This window comes from Pygocentrus nattereri, chromosome 28 (genome assembly GCF_015220715.1).
Source record: "Pygocentrus nattereri isolate fPygNat1 chromosome 28, fPygNat1.pri, whole genome shotgun sequence".
NCBI lineage: Eukaryota > Metazoa > Chordata > Actinopteri > Characiformes > Serrasalmidae > Pygocentrus > Pygocentrus nattereri.
Genome location: NC_051238.1, coordinates 5423015 through 5442367, shown reverse-complemented (window position 1 = coordinate 5442367; position 19353 = coordinate 5423015). Strand labels below are relative to the sequence as shown.

General features: G+C 44.3%; 1 protein-coding gene across 1 annotated transcript in view; it reads right to left on the bottom strand.

The window, feature by feature from the left end:
* notch2 (notch receptor 2) overlaps positions 1 to 18052 on the bottom strand; it is a 93752-nt gene extending 75700 nt beyond the window's left edge. The window contains 1 exon segment of the mRNA XM_037535693.1: positions 17716 to 18052. Coding sequence (XP_037391590.1) covers positions 17716 to 17788 — 73 coding nt within the window. The 5' untranslated portion in view covers positions 17789 to 18052.
* Between the last annotated feature and the right edge of the window lie 1301 nt (positions 18053 to 19353).

Below are 19353 nucleotides of genomic sequence, written 5' to 3'. Positions count from 1 at the left end.
TCCTCTTTTATCCTCTCCCAATTCCTTCTCTCTTCCTCTCTTCCCCCTTTCTTTTCTCCTCTCTCTCCACCTCCCCTCTCTTCCCCCCTTTCTTTTCTCCTCTCTCTCTCCTCCTCCTTTTTCCTTTCTCTTCCCCCTTATCTATTCTCCTCTCCCCTCTTTCCCCCTTTCTTTTCTCTCTCTCCACCTCCCCTCTCTCACTTCCTCCCTTTCTTTTCTCCTCCTCTCTTCCCCCTTTCTTTTCTCCTCTCTCCACCTCCCCTCTCTTCCCCCCTCTTTCTTTTCTCCTCTCTCCTCCTCCTTTTTCCTTTCGCCTCTCTCTTCTCCCCTTATCTATTCTCCTCTCCCCTCTCTTTCCCCCTTTCTTTTCTCTCTCCACCTCCCCTCTCTCACTTCCTTTTTCCCCCCTCTTTCTTTTCTCCTCTCTCTCCTCCTTCTTTCTCCTCTCTCTCTCTCCCTCTCCTCTTCCCCTCTTCCCTCCTTTCTCCCCCCTCTTTTTTTGTCCTCTCTTCCCTCTCTTCCTCCTTTCTCCCCTCTTTCTCGCTCTCTCTTCCCCCCTTATCTATTCTCCTCTCTCCTCTCTTTCCCCCTTTCTTTTCTCTCTCTCCACCTCCCCTCTCTCACTTCCTCTCTTTTTCCCCCTCTTTCTTTTCTCCTCTCTCTCCTCCTCCTTTCTCCTCCTCCCCTCTCTTCCCTACTTTCTCTCCCCTCTTTTTTTGTCCTCTCTTCCCTCTCTCCTCCCCCTTTCTCCTGTCTCTTCCCCCTCTCCCCCCCTTTCTTTTCTCCTCTCTCTCCTCCTTCCCTCTCTTCCCTCCTTTTCTCATCTCTCTCCTCTCTCTCTCTTCCTCTCTCTTTCCCCCTCTTTCTTTTTTCCTCTCTCCTCCCCCTTTCTCCTGTCTCTTCCCCCTCTCTCCCCCCCACTTTCTTTTCTCCTCTCTCTCCTCCTTCCCTCTCTTCCCTCCTTTTCTCATCTCTCTCCTCTCTCTCTCTCTTCCTCTTTCCCCCCTCTTTCTTTTCTCCTCTCTTTCCTCCTCCCTTCCCTCTATCTTCCTCCCCTTATCTCTTCTATTCTCCCCTCTCTTCCCCCTTAACTCTTCTCCTCTCCCCTCTTTCCCCCTTTCTTTTCTCCTCTCCCCACCTCTCTTTCCTCCCCACTCTCATCTCTTCTCCTCTCTCCCCTCCTCTTTATTTTCTCCTCTCTCTGTTCCCTCCCCTACTTCTTTTCTCCTCTCTTCCCTCCTTTCTTTTATCCTCTCTCTCCTCCTCTCTTTTCTCCTCCTCTCTCTTTTCTCTGGCTCTTTTATCTCTTCTCCTCTCTCTTCCCTCCTCTTTTCCCCTCTCTCCCCTCCTCTTTTTTCTCCTCTCTTCCTCTTTCCTCCCCTCTCTTTTCTCTCACTTCCCTTTCTTTTCCTCTCTTTCCTCCCTTCTCTTTTCTCTTCTCCTCTTTCTGTCATTCCCTTTACATCTCTTCTCCTTTCGCTCTCCTCCTCTTTTCTCCTCTCTCTCTCTCCCCTCTTTATTTTCTCCCCTCTCTCTTCCCTCCCCTCCTTCTTTTCTCCTCTCTATCCTCCTTTCTTTTATCCTCTCTCTCCTCCTCCTCTCTTTTCTCCTCCTGTTTTATCTCTTCTCCTCTCTCTTCCCTCCTCTCTCTCCCCTCCTCTTTTTCTCCTCTCTTCCTCTTTCCTCCCCTCTCTTTTCTCTCACTTCCCTTTCTTTTCCTCTCTTTCCTCCCTTCTCTTTTCTCTTCTCCTCTTTCTGTCATTCCCTTTACATCTCTTCTCCTTTCGCTCTCCTCCTCTTTTCTCCTCTCTCTCTCCCCTCTTTATTTTCTCCCCTCTCTCTTCCCTCCCCTCCTTCTTTTCTCCTCTCTATCCTCCTTTCTTTTATCCTCTCTCTCCTCCTCTCTTTTCTCCTCCTGTTTTATCTCTTCTCCTCTCTCTTCCCTCCTCTTTTCCCCTCTCTCTCCCCTTCTCTTTTTTCTCCTCTCTTCCTCTTTCCTCCCCTCTCTTCTCTCTCTTCCCTTTAATTTCCTCTTTCCTCCCTTCTCTTATCTCTTCTCCTCTTTCTGTCATTCCCTTTCCATCTCTTCTCCTCTCGCTCACCTCCTCCTCTTTTCTCCTCTCTCTTCCTCTCTGCTTGTCATGTTTCCTTCCTTCTCATCTCTTTTCCTCTCTCTCTTCCTCTTTATTTTCTCCCCTCTCTCTTCCCTCTCCTTCCTCCCCTCCTTCTTTTCTCCTCTCTTCCCTACTTTCTTTGATCCTCTCTCTCTCTTCCCTCTCCTTCCTCCCCTCCTTTTCTCCTCTCTTCCCTACTTTTTTATCCTCTCTCCTCCTCTCTCCTATCTCATCTCCTCTCGCTCTCCTCCTCTTTATTTTCTCCTCTCTTCCCCTCTCTTCCTCTCTTTCCTCCCCTCTCTTCCCTTTCTTTTCCTCTTTCCTCCCTTCTCTTAATTTTTCTCCTTTCTCATTCCCTTTCTATCTCATCTCCTCTCGCTCTCCTCCTCTCTCTCTTCCTCTCTCTGTTTGTCCTCCTTCCTTCCCTGTCATCTCTTTTCCTCTCTCTCCTCCTTTCTTTTCTCTTCTCTCTCTTTCATCTTTCTTTCTCTCCTCTAATTTTTCTTTCTCCCTCTCCTCTTTCTTTTTGTCCTCTTTCTTTCCCTTTCTTATCTCCTCTCTCTCTCACCCTTTCTTTTCTCCTCTCTTTTTCCTTGCCTCTCATCTTTTCCTCTCTCATCTCCTCTCTCTCTCATCCTTTCTTTTCTCCTCTCTTTTTCCTTGCCTCTCATCTTTTCCTCTCTCCTCTCTTTTCACTTCCCTGTCTCTCTCTCTTTTCATCTTTCTTTCTCTCTCCTCTAATTTTTCTTTCTCCCTCTCCTTTCTTTTTGTCCTCTTTCCTTCCTTCTCTCACTCTCTCTCTCCTTTCTTTAATTCCCTTTACATTGCTTCTCCTCTCATCTTTCTTTCTCTCCTTTTTTCTTTCTGTCTCCTCTCCCTTTCTCTCTCCCCCCCTCTCTTTCAATCTTTCTCTTTCCTTCCCTCTTATCTCTTCTCTTTCTTTCATTCCCTTTACATCTCTTCTCCTCTCTCATCTTCCTTTCTCTCTCCTCTCCTCTTTTTTCCTTTCTCCTCTCTCGTTCCCTCCTTCTTTCTCTCTCTCTCCTCCTCTCTTTCCTTCCCTCTCATCTCTTCCTTTCATTCCCTTTTCATCTCTTCTCTCTCTCTCCCTCCTTTTCTCATTCGCTTTTCCTCTCTCTCCTCTCTTCTTCTCTTTCTTTCATTCCTTTTCTGTCCCATTTCCCTCCTTTTCTCTTTCTCTCTTCCTCTCTCTCCTCTCTTCTTCTCTTTCTTTCATTCCTTTTCTGTCCCATTTCCCTCCTTTTCTCTTTCTCTCTTCCTCTCTCTCCTCTCTTCTTCTCTTTTTTTCATTCCTTTTCTGTCCCATTTCCCTCCTTTTCTCTTTCTCTCTTCCTCTCTCTCCTCTCTTCTTCTCTTTCTTTCATTCCTTTTCTGTCCCATTTCCCTCCTTTTCTCTTTCTCTCTCTCCTCTCTTCTTCTCTTTCTTTCATTCCTTTTCTGTCCCATTTCCCTCCTTTTCTCTTCCTCTCTCTCCTCTCTTCTTCTCTTTCTTTCATTCCTTTTCTGTCCCATTTCCCTCCTTTTCTCTTTCTCTCTTCCTCTCTCTCCTCTCTTCTTCTCTTTTTTTCATTCCTTTTCTGTCCCATTTCCCTCCTTTTCTCTTTCTCTCTTCCTCTCTCTCCTCTCTTCTTCTCTTTCTTTCATTCCTTTTCTGTCCCATTTCCCTCCTTTTCTCTTTCTCTCTCTCCTCTCTTCTTCTCTTTCTTTCATTCCTTTTCTGTCCCATTTCCCTCCTTTTCTCTTCCTCTCTCTCCTCTCTTCTTCTCTTTCTTTCATTCCTTTTCTGTCCCATTTCCCTCCTTTTCTCTTTCTCTCTTCCTCTCTCTCCTCTCTTCTTCTCTTTCTTTCATTCCTTTTCTGTCCCATTTCCCTCCTTTCCTCTTTCTCTCTTCTCTCATCTTCCTTTCTCTCTCCTCTCCTCTTTTTTCCTTTCTCCTCTCTCGTTCCCTCCTTCTTTCTCTCTCCTCCTCTCTTTCCTTCCCTCTCATCTCTTCCTTTCATTCCCTTTCCAACTCTTCTCTCTCTCTCTCCCTCCTTTTCTCATTCGCTTTTCCTCTCTCTCCTCTCTTCTTCTCTTTCTTTCAGTCCTTTTCTGTCCCATTTCCCTCCTTTTCTCGTTCTCTCTTCTCTCATCTTCCTTTCTCTCTCCTCTCCTCTTTTTTCCTTTCTCCTCTCTCGTTCCCTCCTTCTTTCTCTCTCTCTCTCTCCTCCTCTCTTTCCTTCCCTCTCTTATCTCTTCTCCTTTCTTTCATTCCCTTTCCATCTCTTCTCTCTCTCTCCCTCCCTCCTTTTCTCTTTCTCTTTTCCTCTCTCTCCTCTCCTCTCCTCTCTCTCTCTGAATACGAGCTGTAAAAATGAACCACAGCACATCAACCTGAGGTCTCAAATCAATCAACTTCAACTTTCGAATGTCAGAATTGATGCCATAATATTCCATAAAACTGACATGTATCTGTGATTCTGCAGATGCACTACATACTTCACACTTTGTTTATACATGTTAATAAAATCAATTTTTATTGCACATCATACAGAATTACGGCATTTCTTCCTGTAGGGTCTCAAACACCGTAACATCTATAACAAGCAGGCATGATTTCACCACAGCAGCCCAGCGTAACGAACATTATTATTCCACTGATTTTTCACAGAACTTTTACAGAATTCAGTCACGAAGATGTAAACAATGTCAATCAGAGCACTCAGATCTCTTTACAGTGATGGGAACCAGGTCAACCTCAAACAAAGTCATCTGATTTACGCTCCAAAAACACCAGCGAACCAACATCTGTCAGTTTTTATGCTGATATGGTGAAAAAAAAAAGTGCTGTTTGAAAAGCCGACCTTAGCTGGCTAAGGGAGCGCATCCTCCACGCTGGAGCATCTGAAGAGGAAACGCGTCAGCTCACCGGATGAAGAAGATTCATCTTGGTAAGATAGCTGTACTAGCAAGCTAATGCTAACATCAAAAGCCATCCTACCTCTTGTTACAAGCTGTAACATCTATTTATAAATGCACGTTCTCTGGTATCGTTAATGGAGGTTGAACGGAGGAGCAGGCACCTATTATTCACGCCGACCCTGTTCACTTCCCAAATAACGCTTACGGTTTTAAACACTGCATGTTTTTGCTCATTTTGCTCTTTACTGTACTTTGTGTTTCTGGAATAGATTACTTTACCTCTGGGATTAATAATGTGATCTACCTACATTATATTTCCAAAAGTTTTGGAGGGGGGATCATGGTGTGGGGTTGTTTTTCAGGAGTTGGGCTCGACCCCTTAGTTCCAGTGAAAGGAACTCAAAGCTTCAACACCAAGAGATTTTGGACAATTTCACGCTCCCAACTTTGTGGGAACAGTTTGGGGACGGCCCCTTCCTGCTCCAACCAATGACTGCACACCAGTGCTCAAAGCAGGTCCATAAAGACACAGATGAACCAGTTTGGTGTGGAAGAACTTGACTGGCCTGCACAGAGTCCTGACCTCGACCTGACAGAACACCTTTGGGATGAATTAGAGTGGAGACTGTGAGCCAGGCCTTCTCGTCCAACATCAGTGTCTGACCTCACAAATGCGCTTCTGGAAGGAATTCCCATAATCACACTCCTAACCCTTGTGGAAAGCCTTCCCAGAAGAGTTGAAGCTGTTATAGCTGCAAAGGGCTCACATCATATTAAACCCTATGGATTAAGAAGGGGATGTCACTTAAGTTCATACGCGTGTGAAGGCAGACGAGTGAATACTTTTGGCAGTATAGTGTATCTGTGACTAAAAAATTTCATTTGAGATGAGCAGGAGTGCTGAGCCAGAACCTACCCCTGTTAGTAAGATCACAGCAAATAAAACGAATCCTAGAACTGAAAAAGAACGTTAATTTCATTAATATTTTCTCTGCATTTCTTTTTGTTTGACCGTCTCTTCGCATGTGACTGACTGGCTGCTTGAGCACCAAGAGCCGCTGAGTTGGAGAAAAATCTCAGTAATTACAGGAGCCCAGCGGAGCAGAGTGGAGGCAGGGGTGGAGGGCCGGGGGGGGGGGGGGGGGGGGGGGGGGTATATAGTGTGGTGGGTAGTTGGCTTGAGTCCACGCCGGACGGGAGAAGGGAAGTTATTCGTGCTCAGCCAGGAAGTAACCCCATTTCCTGAAATCGCTGTACTGCAGCAAGCGCCCTACATTCTGTAAACTCTTAAGCACCCCCCACTACCCACCCACCCCACCACCCAATCCCTCCTCGCCCTCTTTAACAAGACACGGCCTGTAATTACACACCAAAGCGCCGAATACGTTTACAGACAAAGAAAATGCACAAACAAGCTAGAAAATATGGCCAGTTAATGACAGACTCTGTCTAATGAGGGAGGAATCCTGGCTAATTTGCTGAAATCTCGAGCTTAACAGCATTCCAGACAGGTTTTCACTGACAAGACTCAAAAAAGCACAGATCTTTTCAGACGGACCACTTTCACTTGCTTCATCTGCTGAACGCCACTTCCGCCTTCAGCGTCAAAGGGAGGCATTAATAGAGCACAAAGAACGCAAATGGCACAAGTCTTGACGCACAAACAGCAGGTGAACTTACACTTTCATCACATCATTCAGCAGCTGCGCTAAACTCTCTGAGCACCTCAATGACAATACACCGCACAAAATCAACACCAAACAAGGGCGTAACGCTCTCCACCAAGTCCTTCACCAAATAACGGCAAATGTTCTCTACCAGCCAAGATTCTTAGCCAACCAAATGCCAAAACTCTCCAAACAAACATCAAGGTTGTCTGCCAAGCAAACTTGCACCCTGTGCAATATTCTTCACTGAACAAACATCAAATGTTCTTCACCGTGTTTAAATCCAAGGCTCTCCTCAAGCTAAGTGCCACATTCTCCACCAAACAAACAGCAAGCTTGTCCATTTACACTTTCAGCACATCATTTAATAGTTTACTTAAGCTCTCTGAACACCGCAACACCAATATATCACACAAAATAAACAACAATCAGGGCCCAATGCTCTCCGCCAAACAAAAGCCTAGACCTTCACCAAATACGGGACAATGCTCTCTACCAGCCAAGATTCTTAGCCAACCAAATGCCAGGTTTCTCCAAACAAACATCAAGATTGTCCACCAAGCAAACTTGAACATTGTTCACAAAGTTCTCCATCTATCAAACACCAACAGTCTCCAAGAAGAAAATACATTCTCCCTTAACCAATCCTCAGCCTTCTCCACCAAACCAACAATTCTCCACCAATGAAGTGCCAACATTTTCCATCAGCCGCCATAATTGCCAAACAAACTGAGAAGCCAAATGAATTGGTGTGAATGGGGGTTTTTTAGACACTCATTTAAATCAAACCCATTTAAAGAACAACAGAGCGTTCATGTTTCCTGGAGAACGTTGGGTCTTTATGAAATGGGGCTTTCAGAACAGGCAGCACAGCGGATCGGATCGCACCACCTGCGGTACAGCTCAGTAATCTCCACACTCGCGGGTTTAAGCCTGGCCTGAGACAATCACTCCGTTAATGAAGATCCTCCACTGAAAACCGTCCCCACGAGGCCATTTACACCGCGGCTGGGGATTACCACACTGCTCTGCAGCAGGAATGCAGGACATTTTAATTCCCTGTTAATTTGCTAACCTGCTCAACAGGGCAGACACAAGGCTCCTAATCCTCAGATTTAACAAGCCTCAACAGCTCTCGCTCTCCCACCCCCTCTCTCTCTCTCGCTCTCTCTCTCTCTCCAGTCTCACAGCTCCCACCGAGCCGGTGCACGCCTTAACCCGACACCACTCCAGGCATTGTTCTGCGGCCTGAGGGCTTTTAGCCTCGATTTCCAGATGACAGTATTGCCTTGAGAAACTGAAGCATGCCAATGGAAGCCCTCCCATTTGGGGAAGTACAGCATGTTTCAACACCATTTTTTCTAGCACATCAGAACAACCACAAGGCACAATCTTTCACCATCCAGCTCACACACTGAAACAATACTGACTCCAGGCGTCACTGCTGAACTCATGATGGATGGGACTAGAGAGAACTGCAGTTTCCCACTTGTCTAGGGCCCAATCCCATTTCTTATTTTTACCCCTACCCCTTGTTTTTAAGCGTCATTTTGGCCCTTGGAATTGAGCTACACGAGTTGGTGGTTGACATATTCTGTACAAAATGAGGCCCTCAAATAAAAGAGCATCACTTCATTAACAGCTACCAGCGCCGCTCTGTAGGCGACCCTGCCCGTCTGCAGGGACAGTAGAGGAGGGGAAAGTTCAGCTCCTCACTGCTCAAATGCCTTTAAAGAGGGGGGCAATTATTTATTATCAAACACCTCTAATTCTTAAGTGATATGAAACTGAAGTCAGATATTCTCCAGGTTCTCGTGCGAATTTTCCCGCTCCACCTTAAGTGGAGTAGCAGTTCGGCACTTTAGGCATCAGAACTGCTGGACTATGGATAGTTAACGAGACATTAGCACATTATTAGTGATTTTTTATGCTTGTTATGAAGAAAACGACCATAATATACTGAAACAACAATATACTAACAAAATGCAGTGGTCACTGCCATTTTCGATGGAGAAAAATCTCACATTTGTGGGTTTCTTTGGTCTCTCGCTCAGCCGTCTTGCTGTTTTTCTATTTTTCTAATAACACTCTGTTTGGATTGTGTCTCTGAAAAAGCTCTGTTTCAAGGACCGTGTAGCCCAAACACTTCACCCTACCCCTCTATCTCAGCTAAACTCGGGACACCCTGCCCATAGACGTGAACGCGGAAAACGGAGGGCTAAGGGCTCAGTGGCAGGGGCAAGTGGTGAAATGGGACTGGGCCTCTATCTACCCTGAGTAAAGAGTGAGCTGACGCTCACACAAGCCAGCATTTCTCTGCACTGTTGACCTTTCACAAATAAACAATATACTGTAGCAGTTCGCTCTGGTTCTATACAAAACCATGAACACTCAAAGAAACCTTTGCATGGGTTCTTTGCATCACCAAAGGGTTCTTCAAACGGACTCACGCTGTGCTACAGATGGTTGTATATATCACCCACAAGGGTTTTTCTGTTGTTATGGTGTAAATCTTGTAATAGTAGAAGATCTGGGTGCTACATAGAACCCTTTTCCATTTAGACCCGTCTACAGGACATTTTCCATCAATCTGAAGAACCCTTTCGTGATAGAAAGAACGCTTTAATCATGCAAAGGGTTCTTCGCATGTTCAGGGTTCTATATAGAACCATTTTCTTTAGTAAAAGAACCCTTAAAGCACCAGCTTTTTAAAGAGTGTAGGGTCTACAAGACGAAAGTCTTTATGCAGTGGTCATCAATGTGCCTCACTCTGGCTGCACTGCAAAGTTTGATTGTCTCTGATTTCTAACCCGTTAGATAAACAGAAGAGAAGACAGAGGTTTTATATCACTTTAGTGTCCAAATCTAATGCAACAGCCACCAGAACCATACAAAAGCAATGCAAAGCGATAATTTACAGTACGCTACAATAAAGTGCAATATGCAGCACTGTGTCAACCCCACATACAGAAGTCAAATAGAGATATATGACGCTAGCCATCAACCATCAACACGCAAATTATTGCCTTTTTTGTACTGCCACCACCAAAATTTGAACTCATTATCTCCTGATGATGGGACAAAAAAGTAGACTCAACATTACATTTAACACGACAGCAATACAGGCTGATCTGATTAATCTGAACACACAACACGTCGGTATGTAATCCATATTAAACACAACCAAACTAACCTTTTAGCATAAGAATTATCCAAAGTTTTGTCCCTTAAAAACATTACCAGCCAGAATATGTTCATATCGCCGAGGCCCTGATAGAGAGATGCAAAAGAACTGGGCAATCACACAAATTTATTAATAAATAAATAAATAAATAAATTCAATATATCAGCTAATTAGCAAGCCTCTGCAAAGTGTAAGGAGTGTTGTGTAAGGTGTGTTATCCCTGATAAGGCGTTGCTGGGACACTGCTAAAGGACCCCAGGTGGTTGCTAAGGTGTTTCCAGGCCATCACTATGGTCTCCCAGGTGGTTGCTAATTGCTACAGTATCCCAAGTGACTACTAAGGTGATGCCTTGGCCTTTGCTTTTAGGGGACTCCTAAAATTGTATTTGCAGTTATCACAGATGGTTGTTAAGGTGTTGCTAAGGTGTCCCAGGTGGTATGCCATTATGGTGTTCCAAGTGGTTGCTGGAGTCCAAAGTGACTGCTAAAGTGTTTCTTGGTATTTGCCATTATACCAGATGCTGGCTAAGGTGTTGCTAGGGCACTGCTAAGGTATTCTAGGTGGTTGCTAAGGTGTCTCCATGGTAACCCCAGGTGGTTTCTAATTGCTACGGTATCCCAAGTGACTGTCAAGGTGTTGATTGGTATTTGCTGTTATCCCAGATGGTTGGTAAAGTGTTGCTAGGGTACTGCTAAGGTATCCCAGGTGGTTGCTAAGGTGTTTTCAGGCCATTACTATAAGAACAATAAGTAAAACAATTGCACACCCACTCTTAGCTGCCTGATGCACTGTCTGAATGGAGCTGCCTCTGTTTGTGTTCTGCTTCATAATCTCTCAAGCAACACTTCCACTGGAGAACCATAAGCCACCTTCTAATACCGTTACACCACAAGGAAACCCAGAGGCAAACACAACTCAAACAGCTTCTACCACTTCCAACTGCTGAGGAGTTTACTGAAATGTAATTATACAAAGTGCTTCTAACTGCATCACAGTTAGAATTTTACTGCATAACCACATAAAACAATTAGACGTTTGATGTCAAAAGTAAAAAAAAAACCCTGCTTATAATTCTGTTTACATAATTATATCGGCCGATACACAGTGGGGTGCAAAGTCTAAGAGTGCTGATGAAAATGCTTCGATTTGGTATTCTGTTCCATTTTAATGCAATTTTTAAAATATGCAAATTATATTATCAGCATAACAAATTGATTGAAAATACAATCCTTTAAATATTTACATAAATTTCAGAGTTTCACAGTATTCGATACATCATTCGCTTTAACGACCGTGTGCAACTCCACAAGCCTCTGACGACCTGCTCAAATCCACATACTTTTTCTGGCTTGAGGCTTTAACACTATACGTGCTGTGCCAGACTGCCAGTCTTTAGTGGTTATGATGTCACAACGTACGGCTGTTTGACTGCTTTTGACTGGACCAACTCCTCCACAAGCAGCTCACGTACTCCAAGTTAGTGGTTTTAATTGTTCCACTCAAACCTTAAGACAACTACAGGCTATAATTAGCCATAATAACATGCTATAATTGAAATTGCAGCTCTTGCAATTTGAAAATTGCACTCTTTCAAATTGTAATCTGACATAAAAATGATTCATATTCAGCTCTAGATAGAAGCTGTGCACAATCATGAATATTTACAAATATTTATTCAACTCTAAAACGTTCAGTTATTTATTGTGAAGCTTAAACGTTAAGAAACATTTTCAGTGTTGTCTCGAACTGTATAACTGTATAATTTGGAGCCACTTTAAAGGGGAATGCCATTCATTCTTTTTTTACATTTCTGCATAATTCAACTGCTGAGATGTAAACAAAGTCATTCAGAGTGGTTTTTACGTAAAGTGCAGAGAAAGCTGCAAACTAGGTTTCTTAGCACTGGTGGTGACAAGAACCAGGGATCATGGTGTCCACAACACAAACATCACCATTTCTTCCCATCCAAAATGACCAAATGCAACGATTACTGTAAAATAGAAGTAAACCTGAAACAAATCTATTTATTTAAGGGACTATTTAGCCTTAGAAACACCCTGCGTGTATAATTTGATCTCAAAAATACTATAAAACAATGTCTCAGGCAACAAACAGCGCATTTATAACCCTTGATAGTAATCTCTTTCTGTGAAGGAACTTTTAGAGGCATTAAACCCCTCAGACATCTGGTTCCTATGACCAACACTGAACAACTCTTAGTCAGTAAGAATGACTTATCAGCTTAATTATGCAGACATTTTGAAAAATCAGTGGAATTCCCCCTTAGAACTGGCATTGGCTATAAAGCTGTCATATCGGTCCGGCCCTGGATTGCAGTGCCAGAATACTTTCCAGTCCCAGAGCACAAGCAGAGCTAGCGATGCTCCAGCGGCTGAACCCGGCGCCGCGGCCGCCAGTGGGTGGAAGCACGGGTCAGTAATGCTGCAGCGTAGGACGTCCCACAAGCAGCCCGTTGTCCTCGGTGCAGTGGGAGTCTGCGGTGGAGAACTCGCATTTCACACCAGAGAGAGCTGCGCCTCGCCGGGGAGGACAATGAGGCGAGTTTTCCCTGCACACGCAGCGCCGTCCGACCAGAGTAAATACATGCAACCGGTAATGACCCACGCAGAGGGGTCAGCTGAGTGTCGTGTGCCGCAGAAAAGAGCGAAAAAGATAGAGAGATGGAGAAAAGGTGCATTGAGTTAAACACCTCTGGGAATGATATTCAATACGGCGCAGAAAGAAACAACATTGTCTGAGCAGCACAATGGCCAGGGCGCAGCTCGAGCTGTGTGTGTGTGTGTGTGTGTGTGTGTGTGTGTGTGTGTGTGTGTGTGTGTGTGTGTGTGCGCGCAGGATAGGAATGCGAAACACCAACAGCAGCATTCCAGCCGCTTCTTGCCGAGCCTCCAGTCACTGCCTCGTTTTTCTTCTGTGAAAACTCTTCTGTGCCTCAGTCACCAGGTCTGCCTAATGCATGTGGAGCATAAGTCACATGCAAACATCGCTATGGCAACACGCGTACTTCTGAATGAAAAGGCCTGCGAGAGCTGCATTGGTGCTGCTACATGCTGTGACCGTGATACGCCTCGCCATACTAAAAATGCACGGATCTATAATGACTCAGGGTTAAAGGGCCCATTTCCTATCATTTTAGTTTAGTTTTTTTAGTGACATCACAATTCAAAATGTCCCATTTCCTGCAGATGAGTTTCCAAACAGACTGTATTTTCACAAATGACATCAAAGTTACTTAAAAAAGAAAAAAAAGAAGGAAAGTTTATTTTCCAACGATATTTGCTCTTTTAAAAAAATCGCACTGATCAATAATGTGTTGTGATTAAAGGGCCTGTCCTACATGTTTCTTGCTGTTTTTTAGTGACATCACAATTCAAAGCACCCCGTTTTGTGCCAATTAGTTTCCATTTAGACTGTATGGATTGGCGAGTACTTTAACTGTACTTTAACAATGTTTACATACGACACCAAACTTAAAGGAAGGGTCAGTTTTCCTTGACATGGGCCCTTTAAAATTAAGTTTAAAGGAAGGGTGGAAAGATTAACTGGTTTTATATCAAAATCACAAGTTTGGAAGAATTTTATAATAAATTTTATAAAATTTATAATCGCAAGAGCTGCAATTTTTATTATAGTCTTATCTATTATCAACAACACTGACGCAATGTGAGTTTTAAGTAGGGAAATTTTACAAAATTTACATGAAGCTTAAGAACTGCTGTGACATCATAACCACAGTAACTGGCAGACTGGCACACTGCATTAACAGTTCAAGTCTCCAGCCAGAAAACACAAACGCTGGTCTTTTAGCCAAAAAGGGCCCTTAACTCAATTTATACCTCAATTATAAACAAACACAATTTTAAAACAATGACCATATTGGTCAGAAAAATCACAAACCGATACAATTCTGCGAAAATCGTTCAGCCTTATTTAAAGGGCTCATATGCTACATTTTTCCTGTACATCATTTGGTGCAATATTTCTTCCCTAAAAACCATTAATGATCTCATTGTGTGGTTTGATGTACCAGTAATAATTAATTAGGCCGTCTGTAGGCCATTAAGACACATATATGCAAATGAGCTCTGTACTGACTGGCAGCTGTGCTTCATTTAAAAATCAGCACAGGCTGAAACACTCCTTTTAACTTCACTGTGAATGGGCAGGACTAAACTGCCCATAAGCTGAGTTATTTGTAAACGAGTGGCTTTCTGTGACATCACATACTAAATTAGAAGAGAGTGTTTTTACATCTTAGTTTCTATTATTATATGAAACTTTATTTCAAAATCATAAGAAAATATGCGTTTGTACAAGATGAGCCTTTTAAACATTTTCGGCGTTATTTTCTCTTATGACCTCACTGTGTAGGCTGATGGACCAAAAATAATAATTCCTTTGAACAGGCGGATATTTATGATTATGAGACGTCACAAAAAACAAACTTAAAACAGGACCTTTCTGTGGTTAGCCTTCATACAGACTGTGTGGACAGGGGAACCACCGGGATATGTTAAAAGGCATTACCATACTACATCAAAAAATGTGTGTGTGTGTGTGTCACTGCTGTCAGATCAAAATCTTGCATCTCCAAAATAGTAACATTACAGAAGAAAGAAAAAAAACAGAGGTTACTTTTGATGCAAGTCAATGGAACCAGACGTCAGATGTCATTTTGGATCATTTCCTTCAGTCCATTCATCATAATATTTATACACAATGTACACACACACACACACACACACACATATATTGTGTATATGTGTGATTGATATAACATTGGCCCTTTAAAGACTGACCTGCACTACTTTAACCAAAATAATTTTGCTGGATTACATAAATAACTAAAAAACTCCAGTGGAGCAGCGACTGGTCAGGACACTCACTGCATCCCTGTCCCTGGTAAGAGAGCTCATTTGCATATTGTATACTGCACATACTGCAAAAGCCCATATCACAATAACGATTAACAAACAATAAGTTGCAGCCCTTCTCAAAAATCTGGGTTAAACCGGCCACATCAGCGTCACGACTGGCAACTTATAACGCCGCTCATGTTCGAGAAGCAGTTGAGCTGAGATGAAGAACACAATGAAAGCAGCAGGGAAGTGGAAACTGCAGGCAAAACAAACAGAACGAACACAGCTCGACTGAGAAAACCCACTTCCCAGCATTCGGGGTTAATCAGAGTAAAGAATAAGGCTCCATCAGAGTATTTATTGTGACTGAAAGGCAAGGAACATTTGCATAGCACAACACTGACAGGAAAAAAAAACATTTTTCTGTTCCTGAGCAGGAAGCTAAAGCAGAATTAAAATCTGATTCTCGTTTTCACTTCTGAGATTCAGGGGGAAAAAGGCTTTTCATTCTTGCTCACTTCAAAACCCGCCTAGCTTTTTCCTCTGCACACAGAATCTGATCTGAATTTAACCTTTCAGCATAACATCTACATCTAGAGTCCCTGTGTGGAGACATCCTGGAGAAGAAGTCCAACCTGGCAGCACTGAGCGTTCTGGAAAGCACCTTGAGAGGATCACGAAACGCACAAAGACATTTTGGGTCCAAACCTGCAGAGACCTGGAAAGAAACACCCCTAAAACACACCTGCTGACGACTGAGAGGCCTTGGAAAGCACTGAACACCACTTAGTCTGAAATTCTGTCTATGATCTCAATGAACTAGTACATACAGCATGGCATAGGTGTCCAAATACTTTTGGCACCTCTATATTTCTAACACACACAGAGGTTCGGTTTCCCAAACAGGGATTAAGCCACCAGTGTCTAAGTGTCTACCCTCTAGCTTTCAGTAAGGCAGGCTTTAGAGACATTAAAGGGCCAATATGTAAAAATCCTTGCCTTGTAAATTTTCCTTTTATGATATTTGTGTGGATTTATGCACCACAATAGACATTCTTCCAACTTCTCCATATCTGTTCAAGCTCAACAGGATGGTTTCCTTCACTGTGCTTTTAAAACTGATGTATGTAAATGGGTTTTATTCTGATTTGAGCTTTGTTCTGATTGGCTGCCCTTGTCCAAAAGCAGCACTGGCTAAAGCACTCCTTATAGCTTCAGGATGGGCAGGGCCAAATTACTACAGGCCAAACAGGCAGATATACAGTTGTATGCCAACATTTTGTCTGGTCAATTTACATTTTTCTATTGTTTATTTGCTAAATATAACATATTGGGGAAAACACATGTTATTTATATTTATATTTATATTTATATATATATATATATATATATAATTATTATAATTATTATTATATTATTGGTTTCCCCAATGCCATAAACCCACCAAATTAATAGAAACTTACCATAAAATGGCATAATTAGGTTTCTACCCTGTAGAGAACATGCCAACTTACTTTTATGTTTTTTTACAAAAAATGTCATTTGACCTCGAGGGGTCTTCAAACGCTTGATTGTCATCACATTAACGGGGAAATTTAACCCGTCCGTGCAGCGAAACACCACATACACACAGCCACGCTTGCCCAGAGCGGCGGGCAGCCCTATCCACAGCGCCTGGGCAGCGGCTTGGGGTTAGGCGTCTCGCTCAAGGGCACATCAGTCACATACTGGGGTTCGAACCGGCGACCTTCCGGTCACAGGGCTGGTGCCCTACCCTCCAGCCCACGACTGCCCCCTGGACAACGGCTTTCAAATGGGCTGGCACAGAAAACCCCAACAGCATTTACATCAAAACATTTTACTCCCATAAGTGAGAGAAAATTTTCTCTGCGATATCTGGTTCCTCTCACCACCACGGTCATCCATTCTGACTTGAGGTGAAACGGAGCACTTCCAATCAAACCACTGCACGTCTGCTTGAACCTTAACCAGGCTTTTAGAATTTTGGTGGAGCTGCCCTTTGAACCGAGCCCCGCACTACACTTTCCTTTCTCTGTGGGTTTTCCATTAAGAGCGCTATACGTCTGAACCCACACACACACACACACACACACACACACACACCTAACACCCTCACAACACACACGACCCCCAATACACAAACACACACACACACATCAAACACACGCACGCGCGCGCACACACGCGCCAGCCATGCTTACGGCCTGCTCTGGCCAACATCTGGGCAGCGGTGCGAAACTCCCGAACCGCTGAACTCGGACCTCTTCAAAACACACGGATAAAGGCGAATTAGTACTAGATATGTTCCTACACGCTTCACAGGGTGTTCTCCAAGGGTTCTTCAGTAAACGGAACGGTTCAACTTAGAGCCTTGAGCTCTTAATAGAAGTTTCTTTGCGGGCTTCAACTGCTCTCTGCATGGCTAAAAGGTTCTTCAGACTGATGGAGAACGTGCTATAGATGGTCCTAAGCATGGTTCTTCCACTGTTACAAGCTGAAGATCGTGACAGCAGAACCACTGTTGGGGCTACTTCGAAAAAGGTTCCACACACAACACGCGAAAGAGCTGAAACGGTTCCATACAGAGCTAGAACCACTGCTTGTACTAAAGAACCCTTAAAGAACCACCTTTTTCTAAGCGTGCACCTACTGAGCCTCCACAGGTCTCGGGGTGCTGCACAGCAGCGCTGCTGGTCTGAGAGGAGCTTCGTGTCGGCTCAGAGGGAAAGTGCAGCCCATGAAGTGGAAACGCAGCGATGCAGCGATGCAGAGCGGGGCTGGAGCTCCACAGGCTGCAATGCTGGCTGCATCAGTGCGGCTGCCGCACCGGCCAGGCTAGAAAAAGCGAAGATGCCGAGTCGCGCGAGCCGAGCGTTCAGACCCTTTAAGCAGAAAACGCGGACAGTTCCTCGTCGAAGGACTCACCGTATGACAGCTGGAGCCAGCTGAGAGCGAGGAAGGCGACTCTGCCCGAGGAGAAGCGGGGAAATCCACCCATATTTTCTGTAAAATCCACATATAAGTCAGAGTCGCGAGCGCGCGTCTGCGTGCTGCCTTTTCTCAGCGAGGTCCCCTCGAGTCAGCCTCGAGAGCGGCGCGAGCCGAAAAAAACTCCTGAAAAACAAACAACACCGAAGCTCTCACAGGTCTCGGAGTGGCGGCGGTCAGCACATACATCCATATAACTCGAGAAAACTTCAGCTTTTCCCCTCCTTTACCTCCTCGAGTCGAGCTGAGGTGTGACTCGCTGCCACTCGCTCGCGCAGTCTCTCTCTCTCTCTCTCTCTCTCACTCTCTCTCTTCCCCACCACGGCCGCTGCACCGCTGTCGCAGGCGAAGGTGTTCATCCGCACAAGTCGCTGGCGAGTGAAATAGTTCGAGATGCTTTCGGCGAAAAAAGTCTTTTCCTATCCGCCACGGAGAGGAATTCGCGACTCGCTCGACGAAACAGCCCCAGCAAACATTTATCGTGAAGTTTAATCTCACCTCGGTGTCGAGATTTCATCGTCCGACCCAGCGTGTGTGTTTTTTTTTCATTCCTCTGCGGAGGAATTTTCACTTATTTTCGGGCTTCGTATGACTCAAATTTAACCCCTAACTTTTCTCTGTCGTATGTTTTTCCTTCCCCTGTTGACGTTATTCCGCAAGCCTCCCACCCTTTCTCCGAAGTTTGGATTGATTTATTCTCCCAGCTTCTTCTCTTCGCTGCTCTCGTCTGAACGCTGTTTCGAAAGGGAAGATGATGTTAGCAGACAGATGAAGGTTGACGTCAAAACACACAACGTCGAAAACGACGAGAGCGCGCGCTGATTTTGGTTTATTTACACTTGAGTTGAGACGAAAAGATGTAAAAAAGTACTGAGCGAATTTACAGTGTAGGGTTCCAACGTTTGGAGTCAACAATATAGAACCAAACTGGGTGTAGAGAGATGTACAAGGGTTCTTTAGTCCAGGGAGTGACTCTATTTGGAACCATGATTGCTATACAGAACCGTTCCCTCCCCTAAGAACCCTTGTACCTCTCTGTAGCCTGTTTGGTTCTTCTACTGTTACGACGTCAAGCTTTCAACAGTAGAAGAACCCCTTTTGGTGCTATACAGAACCATTCCCTTCCCTAAAGAACCCTTGTACCTCACTCTGTAGCTTGTTTGGTTCTACTGTTACGACGTCAAGCTTGCAATGGTAGTAGAACCCTTTTTGGTGCTATACAGAACCGTTCCCTTCCCTAAAGAACCCTTGTACCTCTATCTGTAGCCTGTTTGGTTTTCTACTGTTACGACGTCAAGCTTTCAACAGTAGAAGAACCCCTTTTGGTGCTATACAGAACCATTCCCTTCCCTAAAGAACCCTTGTACCTCACTCTGTAGCTTGTTTGGTTCTACTGTTACGACGTCAAGCTTTCAACAGTAGAAGAACCCCTTTTGGTGCTATACAGAACCGTTCCCTCCCCTAAGAACCCTTGTACCTCTCTGTAGCCTGTTTGGTTCTTCTACTGTTACGACGTCAAGCTTTCAACAGTAGAAGAACCCCTTTTGGTGCTATACAGAACCATTCCCTTCCCTA